The sequence below is a fragment of the Limanda limanda genome, chromosome 7 (assembly GCF_963576545.1).
Source record: "Limanda limanda chromosome 7, fLimLim1.1, whole genome shotgun sequence".
Classification (NCBI taxonomy): domain Eukaryota; kingdom Metazoa; phylum Chordata; class Actinopteri; order Pleuronectiformes; family Pleuronectidae; genus Limanda; species Limanda limanda.
The window spans coordinates 4,227,405-4,247,974 of record NC_083642.1 but is presented as its reverse complement, the minus strand read 5'-3'; the positions used below and the strand labels follow the sequence as shown (position 1 = coordinate 4,247,974).

Here is a 20,570-nt window from a genome sequence, read left to right as displayed (position 1 = left end):
TGTGTGTGAGCTCACATACCAGCATGTGTATGAGTGTATGTGGATGAGGGGGAGGGGCTTTTTGAATTTAATTTGAAATAGTGTCGCTGAGATGCGACAGTTTTGTTGTAAACACTGTCGGCTCCTCTTCCCCCCCCCCCCCCAGCTGACACAGACATAAAGTACCGGCCCACAGAGCACGTTTACCACACCTGTGTCAGGACCAAGGCCTCAGAGGCTTCACATCGATGGTGCTAACGGTTCTGAGGCCATCACGGAACAACCACAGGAGCTGATCTGAGGCTGTACCTCAAACATAAAGCTAGAATCAAAAAGCCTTAAACTGGTCGTACCAGACTGTTGCTGTTCAGAGCAAGAAAAACCCCACAAGTGATCAAGAAGGTGAAGACAATTTCATTATGTTGTTGTTGCTACAATAAAGAACAATGTGTTTATCTGACTCTGACTGAGGGTGCTGTGTTACACTGACATGGATGGATACATAGATACATAGATAAATATATAGATAACAGATGCATAAGACAGTTATATCATTATGTTGTTGTTGCTACAATAAAGACCAATTTGTTTACCTGACTGTGACTAGATACATAGATACATTTATATAAAGATACAAAGATACACAGATACACAGATGCAGATAGATGGATAGATGAATGTTCTTTAAAACAGACTCACTCTCACTTCATGTTCACAAATCAATGGGGTGAGAAACCAAAATGAAAATCCTCTCTGATCACACCATCACAGTTTCCCATGGGTTTCTTCACCAGTGCTTTTCTGAGAAGGAAGACACTGGTGTTGGATACCTCAGAGGTGGAGGTATGAGGGTATAATACACATATAAATGGGAGTGAAATCACAATAAGAGGTATAAAACAGGTAATGTGCAGAAGACACTAATGTGCAAAATGACATGTCACACAAAACAAGCTTTAAGTTCCAAGCTCTTTGAGGAACCTGCCCATGTTGGGGCCCCAGGTAACTACAGTTCCACTTCTATAACCTCCATTAATGTTGTATTAATTATATTATTATTATTTATTTCTTGACATCATTTTGTATTTTAATTAGCTTTAAACCAGCACAAATATTGTGATAAATGTTCATCTCTGCCCAGTCTCCAAAAGTAAAATGTCTTATTTTTCTCACTCATCAGAATTTCAACATTTATTTTATTTTGAAAAGGAAAAATAAGCTTATTTTTTAATTAAGATCAATTAGGTTTTTAATTATAAATAAATAAAGAATTATTTGAGTTAATGCGGAAACGTTTCCCACTTTTTCCATTCATCCAATCAAATACGAGCCTCAACAGCGTGTCTTTAATGTCTCTTATCCAATCACCTGCGAGTATTTACAATACAGTTTGCATAATTACCGTCTCGGCCAATCAGCGCGTAGAGGGGGCGGGGCCGAGGCGCCGGTATCCTCATCCGTCATCAGCCACATTTCAAAGCAGAATGGCGACCGCGCTGTGCGGAGCTCCGGCCGCCGGCGGCAGCGCCTCGAAGCCGGCCAGGACCTACCGCGAGCACCGCAGGAAAGCCAAGGACTCCCGGCGGCGGCAGGCGGCTCTTCTGTTCCTCACCAACATCTCGCTCGACGGCCGGCCACAGGGGGGTTCGACCGGGGGAGGTGCGGAGCTCCAGAGAGCCGCCCCGGAGGAGCAGCGGCTCGGCGACGGAGACCTACCCGCCTCGGTGTCGTCTCCTCCGGCGGCTCCGCCTCCTCCTCCCCCGCCGGATGTCCAGGGAGCCGCCGCCCAGGTGACGGAGCCCTCCACCGGCAGCGGCTCGTCCTCCAGCGGCCCCGGGGTGAGGGACACTCCCACCCGGCCTTCTTTGGTCATGTCTCCGGGAGCTGCCTCCCCGGCCGTTGTGGGGGCCAACGAGGTATTTTTGGACGGTGTGAGTCTGGCGGAGACCCCGGACACCCCCGTGTCCCCGGGGCCCGCCGGCCACCAGCCCTGCTCCCGGGCCAGGTCCACGCCCGCCGCCCTGAGCCCGGCCCCGGCCGGAGCAGGTCCGGACTCCCGGCAGAGGTGAGTGTGTGTGGATCCTCATCATGGGCCTTTACTGAGACCAGCTGTTATCATGAGAGGAGTCTACTTTAATTCTATTACAGTAGTAAATATATATCTGTAGTTATTTATTAAAGTATATTATATATAATCAGTTTCTGGTGAACACTGCTCCTCTGTGTCTTGTAGTCTTATTGTTGTCTTATCTCTGGTGGTAGTTGTCAGGTTTATGATGTTTGGTTTTAAGAAAACATCATAAATCTTACACCTGTTGTCTAAAGGTGGTTTGGATTTGACCCTTGTGGTCATCCTTACATTCCTTCCACACCTGAGTGACATCACTGACCCATAGTTCGATCGGTTGATGTTGAGACGATGAATGAAACCTGTTTCCTCCCCTCGCTCAGGTTGAGGAACATCTCCGGTTCTCCTGGACCCAAGGTGCCAAAGAAGGTCCACTTCATCAAGAGCATGAGACAGTACGACACCCGAGGATGCAGGTCAGTCTGCAGCTTGTGTTTACACACACACACACACACAACATTTACACACAGTGGAGGAACACATCTGTCCTACTACCCACATGTCAGAGAACTTCAAAGCAACAAAGGCAGTTTCCTGTCAGACTGGAACCAGGCCGGTGTCCAGCCGGGTTCCTCTGCTCCTGCATGTATTGTAATAAGCAGCTTAACTCTGTCAGAGACTTATTTTCGGGCTGCGGACGACAAACAGCGCTGCAGCTGCTGAGTCGCGATAGCTTCCGTGAGTTGAATCGCTCCTGGGAGTGGAGCGTGTTATGGAAATCTGGAGATACAAGAGGCTGGAAACAACAAAGTTATCTACGTGTATTTAATAAGGGGCTTTCTGCAGAAAGGATCAACACAGGGAAACCGCAAGGGTCTCAGAGTGAAGATGAAGAACAGTCAAATACAAGGGTCTTATATAGGAGGGCTGAGGGCTGTCTCTTTGAACCAATCCAGACAGGTTCCCATAGGTGGAGGAAGGAGAGGAATCTAAACACAACAGCTGATTCACATGTGTTTCCTAAGGTGATAAGAAGACATACATTCCTTCCTTTGATGGGTAATTAAGTCGCAAAAGGTCTCACTGTATTGACGTCATAAACAGCTCCCACCAGAAAACAGCTCAAGTCCTCAAACATCTGTTGTATGTAAATACAAGTCATAAAAGTCTGTTGAGAAGCTTCAAACACTTACTGTCCAAATACAAAATACTTTTTCAACCTTGCTTAGTTAATTTTCTACTACAAGCGAAAGCTAAAAGAGGTGCAGTGGAACCGAAGCAGCCTATTGCACCAACAGCAAAGTAACAACATTACCAACACCGGACCAAAATATCCCAGAGCTGCTCCACCGGCGTCAGACCACAACACCGTGGTCGTGGATTTGTGATGATGATTCTGTTTTCATAAACACGTCATACAGATGTTTCTTCTTTTTTTCCAGAGTTTTTCATTCCTCCTGCGCCACATGTCACCGTCCGACACAAACCTCATGTTCATATCCACCCACATGCTGATGTGTCACGGGTTCTCTGCGGGTGTGTGTGAAAACAATGATATCTGTGAGTGTTCAGAGGGCGTGTCTCTCTGCTTCTGTGTGAGCCAGGTACACACTCAAGGTTATGAATCTGAGATGATCAACACCAGGAGAGTCAGTGGTGAGATATTGTTTCCCTGTAGGAGATTTGATATCTGTCTCTCAAGGTCGGACCTGGGTGTTTACTGCTGAGTGTCCCCGGCTGTGACTGTGTGTTGTTGACTGACCGGTGGATTGTGTGGAGCTGAAGGTGTTTGTGTTTTGTGGTCCCACAAAGTGTTGTTGTGTTCACTAGTTGTGCTGAAGTTTAGTAGACTGTGAGAACTCAGTTTTACAGATCTAGTGAAAGTTTAACGTGTTTACTAGTTTCCTGTTGAATTCGTCTCAGAGCCCTGGTTTGTGTCTCTGGCAGAGATCAGCATCTATAAGAATCTATAAGAGACTATAAGCATTAAACAAAGGCAAAGTTTTATATTTGCTACTTTATGGCTCATGTTAGTTAAGTGACTCTTTTTTTTATACACGTTTTTTATTTAACTCAACAGCCAAATGGTTTAATAACATAAACAATCAGCAGACTTATGGAAAACTAGGACGGCTCTCAGTCAGGTGCAGGAAACAAAGTCTGGAAAACGTGCATTGGAACATATTTATGATTTTTTTCCCCAGTAGTTTGTATTATCATACAAATTTACACTTTAATATTTAACTTTTGGTTTTAAAAGGGACAGCTTTGTCATTTCTGTTAAACTCGACTTCTGAGATATAAAAGATTATTTGATTATCAAAATAGTTTCCAGTTAATTTACTAATGATTCAGCTCCACCTACTGTTTCCCTGTGACTTGAATGGTACAGATTATATTTTGGAGGCACAAACTGGGGCAGGTCCCGCTCTCAGACCCCCCCCCGCCCCCCCGCCCTGCTGTAAACTCCAGATTGTAGTGGCGCCGTTGTTCAGCTGTGGGAGTGATCGAAACAGAAGTGGCTCTGTGAGCGAGTTCACCAGCGCTGGTGAAAGTCGGGCGTTGGGAAGCTGTAGAAGTGGTTGCTGCCTGTCGACTGACGCTCCATCTGTTCTGTCTGCCTGTACTTGCTGTGTCCTGCAGGATCATGCTGATTTGTGCCAAGCGGTCGCTTTACGCTACTTTCTCAGTGCTGCCCTATGAAGAGAGCACTCACCTCAGGTACAAAACCAGCACCATCCCAAGCACACAGCACCCACCCATCGCTTTTATGTTTTCATCAACCTCCATATCATTCTCATGACAGGTCAGTGTGTGTGTGTGTGTGTGGAGATAATGATGTAAGTGTGACTCTTTGTGAACAGTGAAATGAAGATGGAGACTCAGAGGCAGAGGCTGTCCTCTGTGGTGGCTGCAGACCTTCTTCCTTACCTGGAGGGAGTGGAGCTCGGCGCCTGTGGAAAGGTAAATGTCTCGTCGTACTCAAACTCTAGAGGCGTAGCAGGAGGTTCTGCGGATTAGATGCATTCACAGGAAACAGGAAAATCTTGCTGTGAAAGTCTTTGTTTGCAGCGTTTGGACAGCGGTGTCGGTTCCAAACACCAAAAGCTTTCAAATCTCTTCGTCCTTCTAAGTTTGTGTGTTCTACATAATCCCTTTTTACCTTCTTGGGTATTTGTTCTGTCTGTCTCATGTTAGAAACGTCGCCCACACGCCCACTTGTTTGGTGTGAAATCTCTGGATAATCTCCTGCTGTATTCTCTCATGGGCTCATACGGACATTCTCTGGAGTTTTTACCCGGGACGGCTGGCTGGAAGAACTCCACATAATGTCCGATTGAGCCCCTCTCAGAATCAACTGACTCAGGCATTTCTGTCCTGGATCATCTCAGGAGATTATCCGGAGTTCGGTGCACGTCTGAAAGCATCTTAAGGGAGTTTTAAAACACAAATGTCTGGACCAACGTCCAAACCAAGGTTCTACATCCTGTCACCATCACCTACATGTGCTGCCTCTCTATGATTGGTGTAGAAAGGGGCGTGTGTCCAGCTTCAGTGTTTCTCATGACACAGAAATGAAATTGAGACTTTATAACAGTTTAAACATAAACTGTATAAATGACTATGAAACATAAATAATTTTTTTTATCTTCAATGTTTATTCTGCAAGATAAGATTTCATATCAGTAACTGATAAATCTGTGAGGCTCTGAGCCCGACATTGTTTTTCTGATGTCCTTCGTCCACCTCAAGGTTTGACGTTCAAGACGCTTTTCTGCTCAGCACAGTTGTAAGGATTGTGTAGCTGTAGCTCTCCTGTCAGCTTCTCTGTCCTCTCATCAACGAGAGGTTTCCCTCAACAGAACCTCGGCTCTCTGGATTATTCCAGTTCTTTGGCATCGCTCCGAGTTAGAACTCTAGAGACTGTGGGGAATCACAGGAGATCTGCGGTTTCAGAAATATTCAAACAAGTCGTCCTGACGCCAACAATCGTGTCACAGTCAAAGTTAATGAGATCACACGTTTTTCTGAAGCTGGTGACCTGTATCATGGTTTAATTCATTCCACTGCTGCCACATGATTGGCTGAACCCGAGTGGATACTCATATGAAAAGGCAGACGTATGGTTGTTCCTAATAAATTGCTCGATGACTGTAAAGCGCTGTAGTGAAAGACACAGTGACCCTGACCTTATCTCTGATTCTCTTGTGTTTCCTCCTCAGACTGTGTCGTACGCTCAGTTCCTTTATCCGACCAACGCCTTGGTGAGGCAGAAGGGCGGCAGCGTGCCAGAGAACGGCACAGCGCAGACCCCCCAGTCCCGTTTCCGTGGCAACGGCCAGAGGAACTTCACCCAGGGTCGTCTCAACAACAGTGTGACGCAAGAGCCGCGTACGTCTCAAATTAAATCTGAACAGAGACACGCCTGCTTCTTTGGTTCTTTAACTGACCCGACGTGTTTTTGTTGGTTGTGTTTTTTAGATGCAGAGGAGGTGGCAGAGTACGACCCCAACCTGCTCAGTGACCCCCAGTGGCCGTGTGGGAGACACAAGAGGGTTCTGATATTCGCATCATACGTGGTGAGTTTGTTTTTTATTCAGTTCATTCACAAGGTTACAGTCACGTTCCCTGAAATGTCAAAAGACTTTCTACCATACCTGTGGTTCAGGATCTTTTTGTACTGATGAGATCAGGAGTGTGTCTGCGATCAGAGGGTTAAAAAGCAGAAAGTTTTAAACTTTGGATACATTGAACCAGTGAAATGTCACCAAAAAGAAAAATCTAGTTTCCCTAATTAGAAGAGGTTTAGAGAAATCTGGTTTCCTCAGGTGTTGTACTGTGCAAACGTTTAAGCCTCTAAATGTAAAGTGTGGATGTTTAACTGTCACTTAATATATGAAAGTGATGAATGTTCATTGTCATGTGGAAAAACAAATGCACACAGAAACATGACGGAAACTTTCAGTTCTGGCTAATGCTGGGCTTCCAGAAATCACTTCTTCTTCTTCGCTCTACAACAGAACTTTGCAGTGACCGTAACAACTGAATCAAATAGATGATCTGTGTAATGACCCGTACCTTTTTAAAACAGCAGCAGTTCTCTCTCCACCCGTCTGTCGGTCCGTCCTCTAACTGTTATGACAAAAACACACACACACACATTTCACAACAAACATGGCTGTCTCTTTTCTCACAGTGAAAGTAAGAGAGCCATGTTTGCAGATTACGGTTGTGGTTAGGGGAGAGATCTGATTACTGATTTCCTGTTTGTATATATGAAGTTCTCTCTTGACCTGTTTTACCTGCTTCCTCTTATGAGTCACGTGACTAATTGTTTCACATGGGCTGTTGTTAGCTGCAGTCCTTTAACCTGTTAAAGTGAAGCAGTTCTCTACAATCACATGTTTCCATTGCTGCTCAGTCACCAGACAGAAACCTCCAGCATGAGAACGTGTGGGAAACACTTTCCAGAGACAGTTTACAAAACAATGTGTGAAGCTTTATTGTTCTGTGATCTCTGCTCACGTGCTGCTCCGCTCTGTTGTCTCTGCAGACGACTGTTATCGAGTACGTGAAGCCGTCCGACCTGAAGAAGAACATGAACAACACCTTCAAGGAGAAGTTCCCCCACATTAAGCTGACACTGAGCAAGATAAGAAGGTGCAGACATCTTCAGTTGCACGTAGATGTTCAAACTTTACTCCTCCTGAAGGTTGAACCTCCTCACATGATTCAGTCTTTCTCTGTAAACTCCTCAGTAACCGTTCCCCTTCCCCTGCTCTAGCCTGAAGAGGGACATGCGGCTCGGGAGCGAGGACTGCGGCCTGCAGCCCGTCACCATAGCGATGGCCTTTGTTTACTTTGAGAAGCTGGTGCTGCAGGGTCGCCTCAACAAGCAGAACAGGAAGCTGGTGGCGGCGGCCTGCGTGCTGCTGGCTGCGAAGATCAGCAGTGATCTGCGGAAGCCAGAAGTCAAACAGCTCATTGATGTCAGTACACACAGACACACACACAGTCAGACAGATACACAGATACACACAGAGACAGACACACACAAATCTCTGTTAATGTATACAAACCTGAAACAAAGCAGGATGATGTTTAACTGAAGTGAAGACAAAGTAGAAAAACCCTGTAACACACATTCAACTCAAGTTATTCAACAAACATTATTTATTCAACACTCCATATTACTCAGGAACAGAAACAGGTTCTTGTCAATGTTATGTGAGTAAATAGTGTGAGATTAAAATCTGAATTATTCAGGTTGATTAACGGTGAAGTAAGAAGTCTTAATTTGACTGCACCCCCGAGAACAACGGCTTCTCTGACTCAGAGGGACATGAGAATTAACCACACATTTAAATTTTAATGAATCCATTCAATATTGATCATATATATATATATATATATATATATATATATCTCATACAATTTCCCTCTGTAGAGCACACACCTCTGCCAAGGACCAACAATCCCCTTGTGAAACCTCACTTAAATTCACCAGATCCCGATTTTTATGAGGATCTGCACTAGGGCCGGGCAATTTACAGAAAATGTACCAAAACCGACATTTATAACCGACTTATTGTGACTCATGTCGGTAAATTTAGTTTAACATTTCCACAATGTGTGCATTCACGAACTGGCGTGTACCTTCCAGCTGTATTATACATGTCCTCCCTCCTCCCTCCCCCACTGACCTGCGCTCACTGTACACAGTAACAATAAACACTCATTAGAAGTAATTAGGACTTGAACAGTACTGAAGTTTACTACTAGAGTTTATGAGACACGTATTTAAACCCATTGGGGGGGAGAACTCCATTTTGTTTACACAACACGAGACAGTCAGGACATCAGGGTGAAAGTGACGTTAACGATCAGGATTCATGATCCGACATCATCGATTAATAACTAAATAAATGTGTGAAGAGCGACACATACACACTCACACTCTCACAGACAGGAGTGAAGTTCTTCCAGCAGATTTCTTTTAATATCCAAACAATAAATCTCTCAAAGCCTTTCATCGAATCCAAGATGTCCCCCGACTCCATTATGGACTTTAAAGACATTAAAATGCAGTAAATGCCTCATGAGCAGGAGGTTATGGAGCAGATATCGATAGAGTGATGTTATAATGTCTCCGTCGTTCACCTGCTTGATCTCTTAATGGATGTGACGCATCACAACATGTTCCTCTAAACTCCTCCTGTGTGTGTGTCTCTCTCTCTCTCTCTCTCCCTGCGGACGAGCAGAAGCTGGAGGAGCGTTTCCGTATTAACGGCCGAGAGTTGATTCCCCTGGAGTTCCCGGTGCTGGTTGCCTTGGAGATGGGACTTTACCTTCCCGAGAGCAAGGTCATGCCGCACTACCGCAGACTGGTGAAGCAGGGTTAGAGTGACGCCCCCCCCGCACGCCGCTGGCTTCATCGATAACACCAGCAAGTGTGTGTTTGTTTGATTGTGTGTGTTTGTGTGTGTGGTGGATTGACCAGTTTATAAGCCGTCCTGTTTAAAACAAATTCTATTTATTTCCTGTCCGTGAGAAGAACTCGTTTACGCTCGGTCTGAATGTGTGTGTTTTTTGTACGTGTGACGTTTTGATGGTGATGCAGTCATGAGCTCTATGTTAGAGACGTCCAATCAGCACGTTATTTGTGCTTTTACTTTCTCATGATTTTTCTGATACGTCCTAGTTTTCCTCGCCTGTTTTTGAAGCGTTCGCTGTGATCTTTGTGGAAAACTCTTCACTGGCACCTTTCTCCCGACTAAACACTTCAAGTTTAGTGTTTATCACAAACGACAGAGAAACCACTCTGCTGATTTTTGTGAACGCCTTTTACAAACCACTGTGACATTTCTAGCCATTAGACATTACAACTGTAGATTGTGGTTGTGTAACAAGGTTTTAGTCCATTTTTCAAGAAGCGATGTTTAAATTTGAAATGTCCGTCCCACAGCGATGCAGCCACTTTCGTGTATTCATCAAAAAAACAACCGTGGCAGCTCCGTGTTTAAGAATTTGTTGTTGTTGTTGAATCTGCTGATATAGTGTCTGTGGTGTCACGTGTAAAGAAGGAGGATTTCTGAGCTGTCGTATTTATAGAAGTTGTATGTTTTTATTTGAAATGTCTTATTACCCAGGGATATGTTTTTGTTGGATGCACTGGAATGTAATTCTAGATGTCATATTTCTTTCAGTTCTCAGGAATCTTTGCTTTTTTTTTTCTCATATCTTTGAATTGCTCATGAAGTCAAACCCAAAGAGGTGTAAACGTTTTACTGGAGCGGTTGTCCCTGCGCTCCGTTGAGAGCCGGTGGACGGTGACTGGTTTGTGACTGAAGGAGGAATCCCACTCTGCAGTTTGTGAATGGATGAACGAGTTTCTTGTGCCAACAGCGGTGGAACCTGACCGCAGTGCGAAGCGTTCGGGTCTTTGTGCCAAAAGACGGATGAGTACGAGGGGGAGGGGGGGGAGAAAAGAAAAGTGCCTGAAACCACAGTGGCAGTGAAATGGTTAACCATCTTATCGTCAGTGATATTTAACGTTGACATTTCTTCGTCTTGCTGCTGTAGAGAATTTAAATGTTGATGTTCTTTTGTCTGCGTGATCACACACACTTTGTGGACATGGTGGTGATTCAGTGTTGTGCGTCTGTAATGTGTAACTGCAGAAAGTGTATCTGTTTGTTGGATGTCAAACTGTGAAATAATCCATTGTTTTCTTACTGTAAAATGTTTTTTTTTTAAATTAAATTTTCAGACACTGATTAGACTTCTGGGTTAGAGTTGTTTCAAATCCAGCAACATTTGTGAATCTGAATCTAGATCGCCCCCTGGTGGCTTTCTAGAGTATCAGTAACAAACCCTGCCTCCTCCATGTTGGTGGACTACACGACAAATACTTTTTGAATTAAAGATGTTAAAATGATGTCTGTTCAAGTGGTCATTTTGGTTTTCAAGAGCTCAAAACTGTGGTGCCTGTCCAGGATATTTTGGCAAAATATTTTAGCACAACGTGACGTATCGTCCGTCTTAAAATCAGTCTATGGTGAAACAGATGCTAAATAAAATCTACTGTAGCTCCAGATAGAAAATAACCACAACAGTCAAGTGTGTTTCTCATCGCTTTACTCGTTCCCTTGTGTTGGGACAGCTGACATGCATGAGGGAACCATGTTCATTCAGTTAAATTAGTATATATGAACTCCACACACTGTTACAGGATGAAGACAGCACTATCAGCTAAGTCTCAACTAGATTTACCACATTCCTTATCCTGGTAATATTAATAAAATATAAGTAGCAGCTAAATAAATTCAATAAATAATCATGTCAATGGTTTTTAATCCAAACTCATGTCTTCATCGTCGTCTTTCTTGTCTTTGGAGTCTCCGTCCTGGTCCGACTTCGTCTCCGTCTCCATGGCTTTAGCAAAAGCCTCCACATCTGCAAAGACAGACAAGAGTTTAGAAGTGAAGGCTGCAGATAAAGATTGCATTGGATATGATTTAAATCCATAACTCACTGGAGGAAAAGGTTAAGTCTCTATATTCTTTCTTAGTCTAAACAAATCCCAGAAGGAGATCTAAACCAATCTGATGAAAAAGCGTTTGAAATGGTGAAATCATTTCCCAACATTTACTTCTGCTTGTGCAACGTTTGCCAACAACCAACTCTTTTAGAAACTTGTAAAAACAAAAATGTCTGATCAAAAGTTTTCAGTGTTTAAAATCTTGATCTGCAAAGTAACTATCAAATAAATGTGAATTAAAAACGATAAAAACATAATATCTCCCTTCGATACTTTGGAAATACTCAACATTCTGCTAAAAAACAGTGTCTGTGTTTTAGTTTTCTATAGTTCATTTAAATCTCAGGTGTGAACATAGAAATAAAGATGGAAAATGAATAAATGGAAGTGATCACGTGTAGAGAAAGAAAGATATCTTATGTAAAAAGGAAGAAGGAAAGAAAGAATTTTCCTCCAGTTAACAGTGTGTGTGTGTGTGTGTGTGTGTGTCTGTGTGTGTGTGTGTGATGTGGGTATAACACTGACCTCCTTTGTTGGCGGCGTCCACCGCCTCTGCAGGCAAACCGAACTGGTTCATCAGAGGTCCCAACTGCCCGGACGCCAGCGCGCTGCTGAACATGCTCATCGCCTGTAGAGACGATAAATACTGAGAGTCACAACCAGATGCTAAATACCAGATTCTGCTCAGAGGAGAGAACAAAGTGTCGACTTCACATTTTATCTCGGTGCTCGAGGACAGTCAAATATTTAATGTCAAACTCGCCTGGAAATAAAAAGCCTGGATTGGTTTGTGGGTTTATCAGATTTCACGACTGGAACTGATTCACGTGCAATAAATACAAAGTCGGTTTTATGGAATGACCCCTAAATTTTAACTCAGTATTTCCACATCTCTTAAATCAATGAATAATAGTAAAGGAGGAAATGTAACAGAAAATCTGTTCAGACAAAGTTTTGCACATTTAAAGAGGGGGGGGGGGGACCATCCAGGAGGGAGACTGGGACCTGACCTGCTGGAACTGGGGCGAGCTGAGCGTGTTCTGCAGCTCGTCGGAGCTCTGGGGCAGAGACTCTCCGGAGGGCAGGTAGGCCGTCAGCCGCTGCTGCACCTCAGCGTTCGCCAGGATGGGCGCCATGACCTCCGGGGTCAGGACGCTGGCCAGGTCGACTGCAGGAGACAGACAGACACGGGTCAGGTTCAATAAAAAGGCAGCTTGATTTTAAGTACACGATACTATAAAAGCACCACCATTTAAGGAATTCACACGTATAATAATGGGTTGTAACTAGGGTTGCAAAGGGGCGGAAAGTTTCCGGTAAATATCCGGAAACTTTCCGGAAACTTTCCACGGGAATATTAAGCTCGGGAATTTGGGGAATTTTGAAAAAAAAAAAACTATGCAAATTAAACGCTGAGCAATACAAACATCATTCAAAACTCTATTTTAAAGATGTATGGAATGCAGCACATGCTGCGCGTTGAGTTTCAACCCTCCACTGTGTACACATGCACAGATAACTCCCAGCATGCTTCACTACTGAGGCCTGCTGTAGAGTGCAGGACTAGTCAGGTAAGTTTCCATGATATTACTGGGGAAAATATATTAGCATGCTGATTGAGGATTGTTCATCTGTTCATCTAGCCTATTTCCATTCATTTATCCATCAATTGTAAAATATTTTTACAGACTATTCCAATTGTTTTGCAAACTATTTATATCTCTGGCATTGCATTAGTGTTTTTTACAAACGTCTCATCTTATTCTACAGAACAATGCCACGTGCACTCTCTCATGTGTGGAGACATTTCACCCCATCCAATGTAGAAGGAAAGGCTGTGTACATTTACAAATACTGTGCAAAGACCTATGTTAAGAATGACACAACGATGCAGAAGCATATAGTCAAGTGCCCAAAGTGTCCTCAGGGCTCAAATCAGCCTATGACAAAACGAAATGTTTATATTTATGTCTGTATATGACAAGGTAAATACAGTTAGTATAAATTACCCACAACATTTCCAGTTTATTCCCGTTAATTCCCGTTTATTCCCGTATATTCCCGTTAATTCCTGTATATTCCTGTTAATTCCCGTATATTCCCGTTAATTCCCATGGAAAGTTTCCAACTTTGAATATTCCCGGAATTTTGCAACCCTAGTTGCAACTAAAAACAGATTCATTTGTTGACACAGAAACACACTGGTGTCAGTCACTTGTCTCTGTCAGTTTACAGTTTTATTTCACGCTTATATTTCAACTTTAAATGCGCTCAACTCTTCTCTGAACACATCACTTCTTATTTTATTGCTTTAAAACTTTGTTAAACTACTTTTTAAACCTGCAATGACTCGTTAAATATCAGTGTTTATTTCGCTCTACACCATTATCTGAGAAAAATCTCTCGTAAGTCTCTAAATGTTCCACTCGCCTCGTGAGCGAGTCACTGAACTGTTTGTGTGTCGGCTCTTAAGTGATGAACTGAGCTCATCACAGCGTTTTCACAGGAAGCTTCTGCGGCTGGAAGGAGGACGATGAGTGAATCATCACAATAAAACTGAGACATCGAGCTGAAAACTGCAATCAAAGATCCACAGAGCGGAACTGAAGACTGAGATGATTCTAGTTTGTCCTCTCTCACATACGGGAAGTCATGTGATCCGTTCCTACTCTCGTTTAACATCTCAACTAATTCTGTTATTTCTTTCAGCCTCTTCCGACTCCTTCTATTCCTTCAGCTCGATCCCGTTCTGTTTGTCAATCTGTCGGCACGGTGACGGGGACAAAGAGAAGCAGACTGGAGGGTGGATACCGAGTCAAAGCCTGATGGGTCCAGTAAAGAGCAGGTTCAGTCACGTTGGGCTCGGCCGGTTCTTTTTGTTTCCTACACTTGACATCTATTGCACTTCTGTCCGTCCTGGGAGACGGATCCTCACATGTGTCTCTCTGAGGTTTCTACGTATTTTTACCTGTTAAAAGGGTTTTTAGTAGTTTTTCCTGACTCTTGTTGAGGGTTAAGAACAGAGGATGTCTCACCATGTTAAAGCCCTATGAGACAAATTGTGATTTGTGAATATGGGCTATACAAATAAACTTTGATGTATTGATTGATTAATTTTAACGCTGCACACGTTTAAATCGGGGGGGAAACCTCGGGCTCAGACAGAGAAACTGAACAGAGAGCCTGTCAGCTGGAGTCGGGCTCAGCTGCAGTGATTCTCTTCAGACGGACGGATGCAGAGCTACGCCTCATTTCAGATTGTTGTGTTTGCAGTTTCCGGCTTCTGCAACAAACTGGATTTAACAGGTTGAAATTACACAGTCACACAGAGCCTGTTGTGTTCACACTTGTAATTATATGCTGCATAACCAGTTGTAATTGTACTAATTAGGTCTAATGATGTATTGTTCCCTCTGGGGGGGGGGCTGTGTAGGTGGAAGATTTCTCTCAGCTCTGAGGAGAGCTTGTGTGAGTCTGCCTGTGTGAGTCCGCCTGTGTGAGTCCGCCTGTGTGAGTCTGCTTGTGTGAGTCTGCCTGTGTGAGTCTGCCTGTGTGAGTCCGCCTGTGTGAGTCCGCCTGTGTGAGTGTGCTTGTGTGAGTCCGCCTGTGTGAGTCCGCCTGTGTGAGTCCGCCTGTGTGAGTCCGCCTGTGTGAGTCCGCCTGTGTCAGTCCGCCTGTGTCAGTCCGCCTGTGTCAGTCTGCCTGTGTCAGTCCGCCTGTGTGAGTCCGCCTGTGTGAGTCCGCCTGTGTCAGTCTGCCTGTGTGAGTCTACTTGTGTGAGTCATCCTGTGTGAGTCCGCTTGTGTGAGTTGTGTTTACCGGGGGTCTCTCCTCCCTGACCAGTGGCAGGGACGTTCATGGTGGCGAGGATGCTCTGCAGGTCCCTCAGCTGGATGGGCTGGGTGGGGTTGGCGGCCCCCCCGGCCACAGACGACACCGCGGGGGTGGTGGGGGTGGTGGCCGTGGGGGAGGCTGCTGAGGTGGCAGAGGGGGTGATGGGAGTGGTGGGAACCTGGGAGGAGCCGAGACGACTGGTGGCGGAGGTAGAGGTGGGGGTGACGGCTGTGGACGGACTGAGAGGGAGGAAACAACAGCTTCTCTGTCAGCGAGCAAACTTCAAACGTGGGATAAAACAAACTTGTAGAGATATGAGATGAATCTTTATTAATTTTAGTTTGAGGTTTCTACCTGGTGGAGGAGTTGCTGGCTGCCGGGACGCTGCTGCTGCTGCTGCCGCTGCCGCTGCCGCTGCCGCTGCCCAGCAGGTTGGCCAGGCCCGGACCGGCCAGAGCCCCGAGGCCACCTGGGGATCAGAGAGCAGGAATCAGAATCTACTGAGATGATCCAACACGTTCAGCTCGGCAGAGTGACGACCACGTACCGATCCCGCCCAGTCCAGTCGGTCCAATGAGCTGCATGAGCTGGTTGTGGCTCATGTTACCCAGAAGGCTTTGCAGGCCGCCCTCCCCTACACATGAAAACACAAGATGTGACATCGTGAGAGGGAAAATCGGTTTACTGATATTTTGAAGTGTGAGACGGAGGATGTGTGTTTACCTCCCAGAGCAGAGAGGTCGTGACCTCCACTGCTGCCGCTGCCCAGAGCCCCGGGCATCGGCGGGTTGTTCAGATACTCGTTCACTTTGCGGCAGTGCTCCTCGTCCTTGTCGGTCTTCGGCTCCTGCGATCAGAACAAAAAAAATGAGTTTTCTTTCTGGAATAGATAATTTCAGGATTATCACTGTAGAAAATAGTTCATTTCAGGATACTTCAAAGTACTGTAAAAACACTTTGCTCAATAAATTCAGAGACAGACTGATATGCCTGTGTTCAGGAGCTCTCTGACTACATGCATACTGAATATCAAACATATTTACTGAATGGATTTGGAGATTTTTCAAAGTAAAGTCCAACATTTTCACTGTGGAATAGATCATTTCAGGATTTTCACTGTAGAAAATAGATCATTTCAGGATTTTCACTGTAGAAAATAGATCATTTCAGGATACTTCAAAGTACTGTAAAAACACTTTGCTCAATAAGTTCAGAGACAGACTGATATCCCTGTGTACAGGAGCTCTCTGACTACATACATACTGAATATCAAACATTTTTACTGAATGGATTTGGAGATTTTTCAAAGTAAAGCTCTCTGACTACCTACAAGAGGAAACTAAATCCACATGAAGTCACACCTGCATCCAGAAGAAGAGTCTTTTGGAACCAGCCTTGAACTTCAGCACATAGACCCGCCCCGTGGTGCACTGGCTCACCCGCTTGAACTCACAGTCGTCAGGGAAGATGATCAGGTCCTAAATCAACATGATAAAATGGTTAAAATAAATAACAATCCAACACAGAGCAGCAGATGCTTCGTGGAGACGGAGTTCCGTACATCATCCGCGTTCCCGGTGGTGCGATCCTTCCAGCAGAAGTGGATGAGGGAGTCGTCGGTCTGCTGGATGTAGACTTGACCTTTGCGTTTGTCGGGGGTCACCGTGCTGCCCTTCATGGTCATCTTACCGGCCCGGAACTCCACTAGGTACTTGCTGGAGGAGCCGCGGGACCCGGACACCATGCTGGGGAACAACGCTCCAGACGCCATGATGAGGAGGAGGACACAGGGCTGCAGGGACAGACGGGAGGAGGACACACAGTTTGTTTTTATATTTAATACGACAATACAAACAAAGACTAAACCAAACTAAAAGCTCAGACATGTCAAAAGGCCCCTCGTCCCTTTCCTAGAGTTTTATTGTCACCAAGTGCTGCTCATTGTGGGAACTGATAGATAGATAGATAGATAGATAGATAGATAGATAGATAGATAGATAGATAGATAGATAGATAGATAGATAGATAGATAGATAGATAGATAGATAGATAGATAGATAGATAGATTAATTTATTCATCCCCGAAGGGAAATTAAGTCATAGCAGCCGGTATATTTGAATACAATAAAATACAATAGAATAGAATAAAATAAAAATATTGAGGTAGAAAGAATAAAAAACAGAAGCACAAGATAAAATAAAATAGGTAGATAAGGTGCAGTGGCAAAATGATGGTAATTGTACTGATGATATGATGGTAATGTTATTGTTAGACAGTGTATAAAAATAGTACAGTATATATAGCAGTATATAGTAATAATGGCAGAAACAGTAAATATTATAGTAATATAATGATAATAATTATAACATGTACACATGTATAAATATGTGTATATAGACTTATGTATACAAAGGAACTGTTGGTTCCTCTTAAATATTGTTAGGTCTCCACCTCAGTATGTAAAGTGTGATTTGAATTTTGCATTTAAACAAACTCTGTATCAAACACACAAACGTGACCTTGTTTACCAGAGTGACACACTCACAGTGGACGGATGGTGGAAGTACGTGCTAATACAGATATTGACAGTACAAATATTTTAAGTATAAAGTATTTATACAACTAACCGAGGCAGAGTATTTAAACCAAATATAAATACAGATTTAAAGATTAATAACTGAAGCTACACAGAGTTATGTGGTTCAGCAGATTTAAGGGTATTTTAAAAAAAGTATTATTAGGTGAATTATACAAGAGTAAAACTTAAAATATAAAACTAGAAATATAAATAAACATAGAATCCAATAACGATGAACACAGCAGTAATGGAGCCGGACCTGGTGACTTGGCACAAATTCATCCTGTAGATTTTATTTATGAAGATTAAAAAGTGTTGATTTATAAACTCAACCCGGACGTTTTAAACCCTTCATAATAACCTTTGATAATAACATGAAGTGAATCGGATCCAGGATCAGATGCAGCATGTGAAACACTGGGAGCTGCAGCAGATGACTGTGCATCCTGCAGACAGAGGCCTGATCCCAGCCCCCCCCAACACCCTACACGCCTCCACACGGACACACTACACACACACACACTGGGCCAACATCTGGATCCGCTCGCACACACCGGAAACATGTGGAAATAACGTGTTTTACTCACATTTCTCTCTGAATCAGCGAACAGCCGCAAGATGGTCAACAGCTAACCGAGGGTGATGGTGATTGGCTGACTGGCTCCGGTGCTTCGCTGGGATTGGTTGAAACGGGGGGCAATCGCTGGGGCTTTAAAAGCGCTGAGCAGGTTCGGTAGAGACGACACAACACAACAACACAACACACAAATACCCAGAAAATGTACTTCAATACTTAACATGATGGAGTAATATCTGATTTATTCTAAACCCTTTGATCAGTGTCCTACTTTATGTTGTTTTATTCTATTATTTCATTTATTTTATTCTTAGCTTTTGTTTAGTTTTAATACTTCAATTAATTCAGTTGATTCTGTCCTGATAATATTATTAAATCTGAGACATGAGATCTGCTTGAATTCTACTGAGAGACAATGTCTGTGTATATTGTTTCTCTAAGTAAAGAAAAAACTGCCTTTTGTGTGTTTTTATTTAGATATATTTTAGATTTTAGATTTATTTTATTCCCATACTGCTATTATATTGGTATAATTACTATACTATATATACTGTACTATTTTTATATACTGTCTAACAATAACATTATTACCATCATATCATCAGTACTATTACCATCATCTTGCCACTGCACCTTATCTACCTATTTTATTTTATTTTATCTTGTGCTTCTGTTTTTTATTCTTTCTACCTCAATATTTTTTATTTTATTCTATTGTATTGTATTTTATTGTATTCAAATATACCGGCTGCTATGACAACTTAATTTCCCTTCGGGGATGAATAAAGTAATCTATCTATCTATCTATCTATCTATCTATCTATCTATCTATCTATCTATCTATCTATCTATCTATCTATCTATCTATCTATCTATCTATCTATCTATCTATCTATCTATCTATCTATCTATCTATCTATCTATCTATCTATCTATCTAAGATGTACAAGATATACATTTAGATTAGATTTTTGACATATATACACACACACACAGTCGTATTGTGTCTTTAACGTTTTGAATCATTGAAGTCGTTCTGTGTCTTATTGTTGATTCTGTTTATCTCAACTCTTTTTCCCAAAAGTTTTGTCTTAGTTGTTCTTTTTTCCTTATTTCTTAGTTTTGTAGTAGTTTGTTTCTCTTTTAAACTAACCTGTGTTTTTCCCTCTGTGGTCACTGTGTTTGTCTCTTTGAGGCAGTCATGGGTCTTAATGGTCATTCTGTGTCTCTGTAGTCTATTGTTGTGTTTCTAAGTTCCGTGCATCTTTGTGGCCGTCTTTATTGGTTGTGTGATGTCTCTGTTGTAGTTGCTAACTTGTTGTGTGTCTTTATGGTCAATTTGCTATTGTACTTTGTCGTCTTTTGTTTTTTTCCGAACATTTTTTGTGTCTGTGGTCATTCTACACGTCTCTATGATCATATTGTCTTTGTTGTGTAGTTGTGTGTGTCCTTGGTGGCATTTCTCTGAACTAGTATTTGCCCTTTTTTGCCGCTGTTTTTTAAGAAGCTGAAATTGATTTGAGATATTTGGTGACTTCATTTTTTAGCTTGAAAACAATGAATTAATAATCAAGAGTTTTAGATTATTTCTGTTGACAGACTATACCATTAAACATATATAAATATATATATAAACCATTGCTTGTTTCTTGTAAAGAAGCACTGGTATAAAAACAAACACTGGAGTCATAAGATGATGTTAAAGTGTCAAACTTATACAAATGAAAGTAAACTCTTCAAACAAGGACATTGTTGGTAGTTTCCATATTTTATTTATTAAATATGCCTTGTAAGCATATGGTTACGTGAGGATAAGCGTATGAGGAGGAGAACACACAATGTAAACATTTCAGATTGGCTTCGCACAGAGACAGAGGTTTGATCAAAGGAACATTCCGACTGAAGCTGCACCTCCGAGTGTGCAGGCCTCACAAAGTGCTTTGAATCCAGGAGAACAGATGAGAGCGGCTGGGGGACGACACCAGGTTCAGA

General features: G+C 43.0%; 2 protein-coding genes across 2 annotated transcripts; one reads left to right on the top strand and one right to left on the bottom strand.

The window, feature by feature from the left end:
- Window positions 1-1,463: 1,463 nt before the first annotated feature.
- cables2a (Cdk5 and Abl enzyme substrate 2a) lies at window positions 1,464-10,967 on the top strand. The gene is made up of 9 exons (XM_061075231.1): window positions 1,464-2,044; window positions 2,431-2,523; window positions 4,691-4,768; window positions 4,912-5,011; window positions 6,271-6,439; window positions 6,530-6,627; window positions 7,602-7,708; window positions 7,833-8,037; window positions 9,310-10,967. The coding sequence occupies exons 1-9, from the start codon at window positions 1,464-1,466 to the stop codon at window positions 9,448-9,450; spliced, it is 1,572 nt and encodes a 523-aa protein (XP_060931214.1). The 3' UTR covers window positions 9,451-10,967.
- Window positions 10,968-11,170: 203 nt separating this feature from the next.
- LOC133005528 (proteasomal ubiquitin receptor ADRM1-like) lies at window positions 11,171-18,657 on the bottom strand. Its single transcript, XM_061075236.1, has 10 exons — window positions 18,589-18,657; window positions 16,984-17,214; window positions 16,784-16,900; window positions 16,146-16,269; window positions 15,970-16,056; window positions 15,777-15,891; window positions 15,408-15,661; window positions 12,599-12,756; window positions 12,114-12,216; window positions 11,171-11,503 (listed from the first exon to the last, which is right to left on the bottom strand). Exons 2-10 carry the CDS (start codon window positions 17,191-17,193, stop codon window positions 11,400-11,402), a joined length of 1,272 nt encoding a protein of 423 aa, XP_060931219.1. The 5' UTR covers window positions 17,194-17,214; window positions 18,589-18,657; the 3' UTR covers window positions 11,171-11,399.
- Between the last annotated feature and the right edge of the window lie 1,913 nt (window positions 18,658-20,570).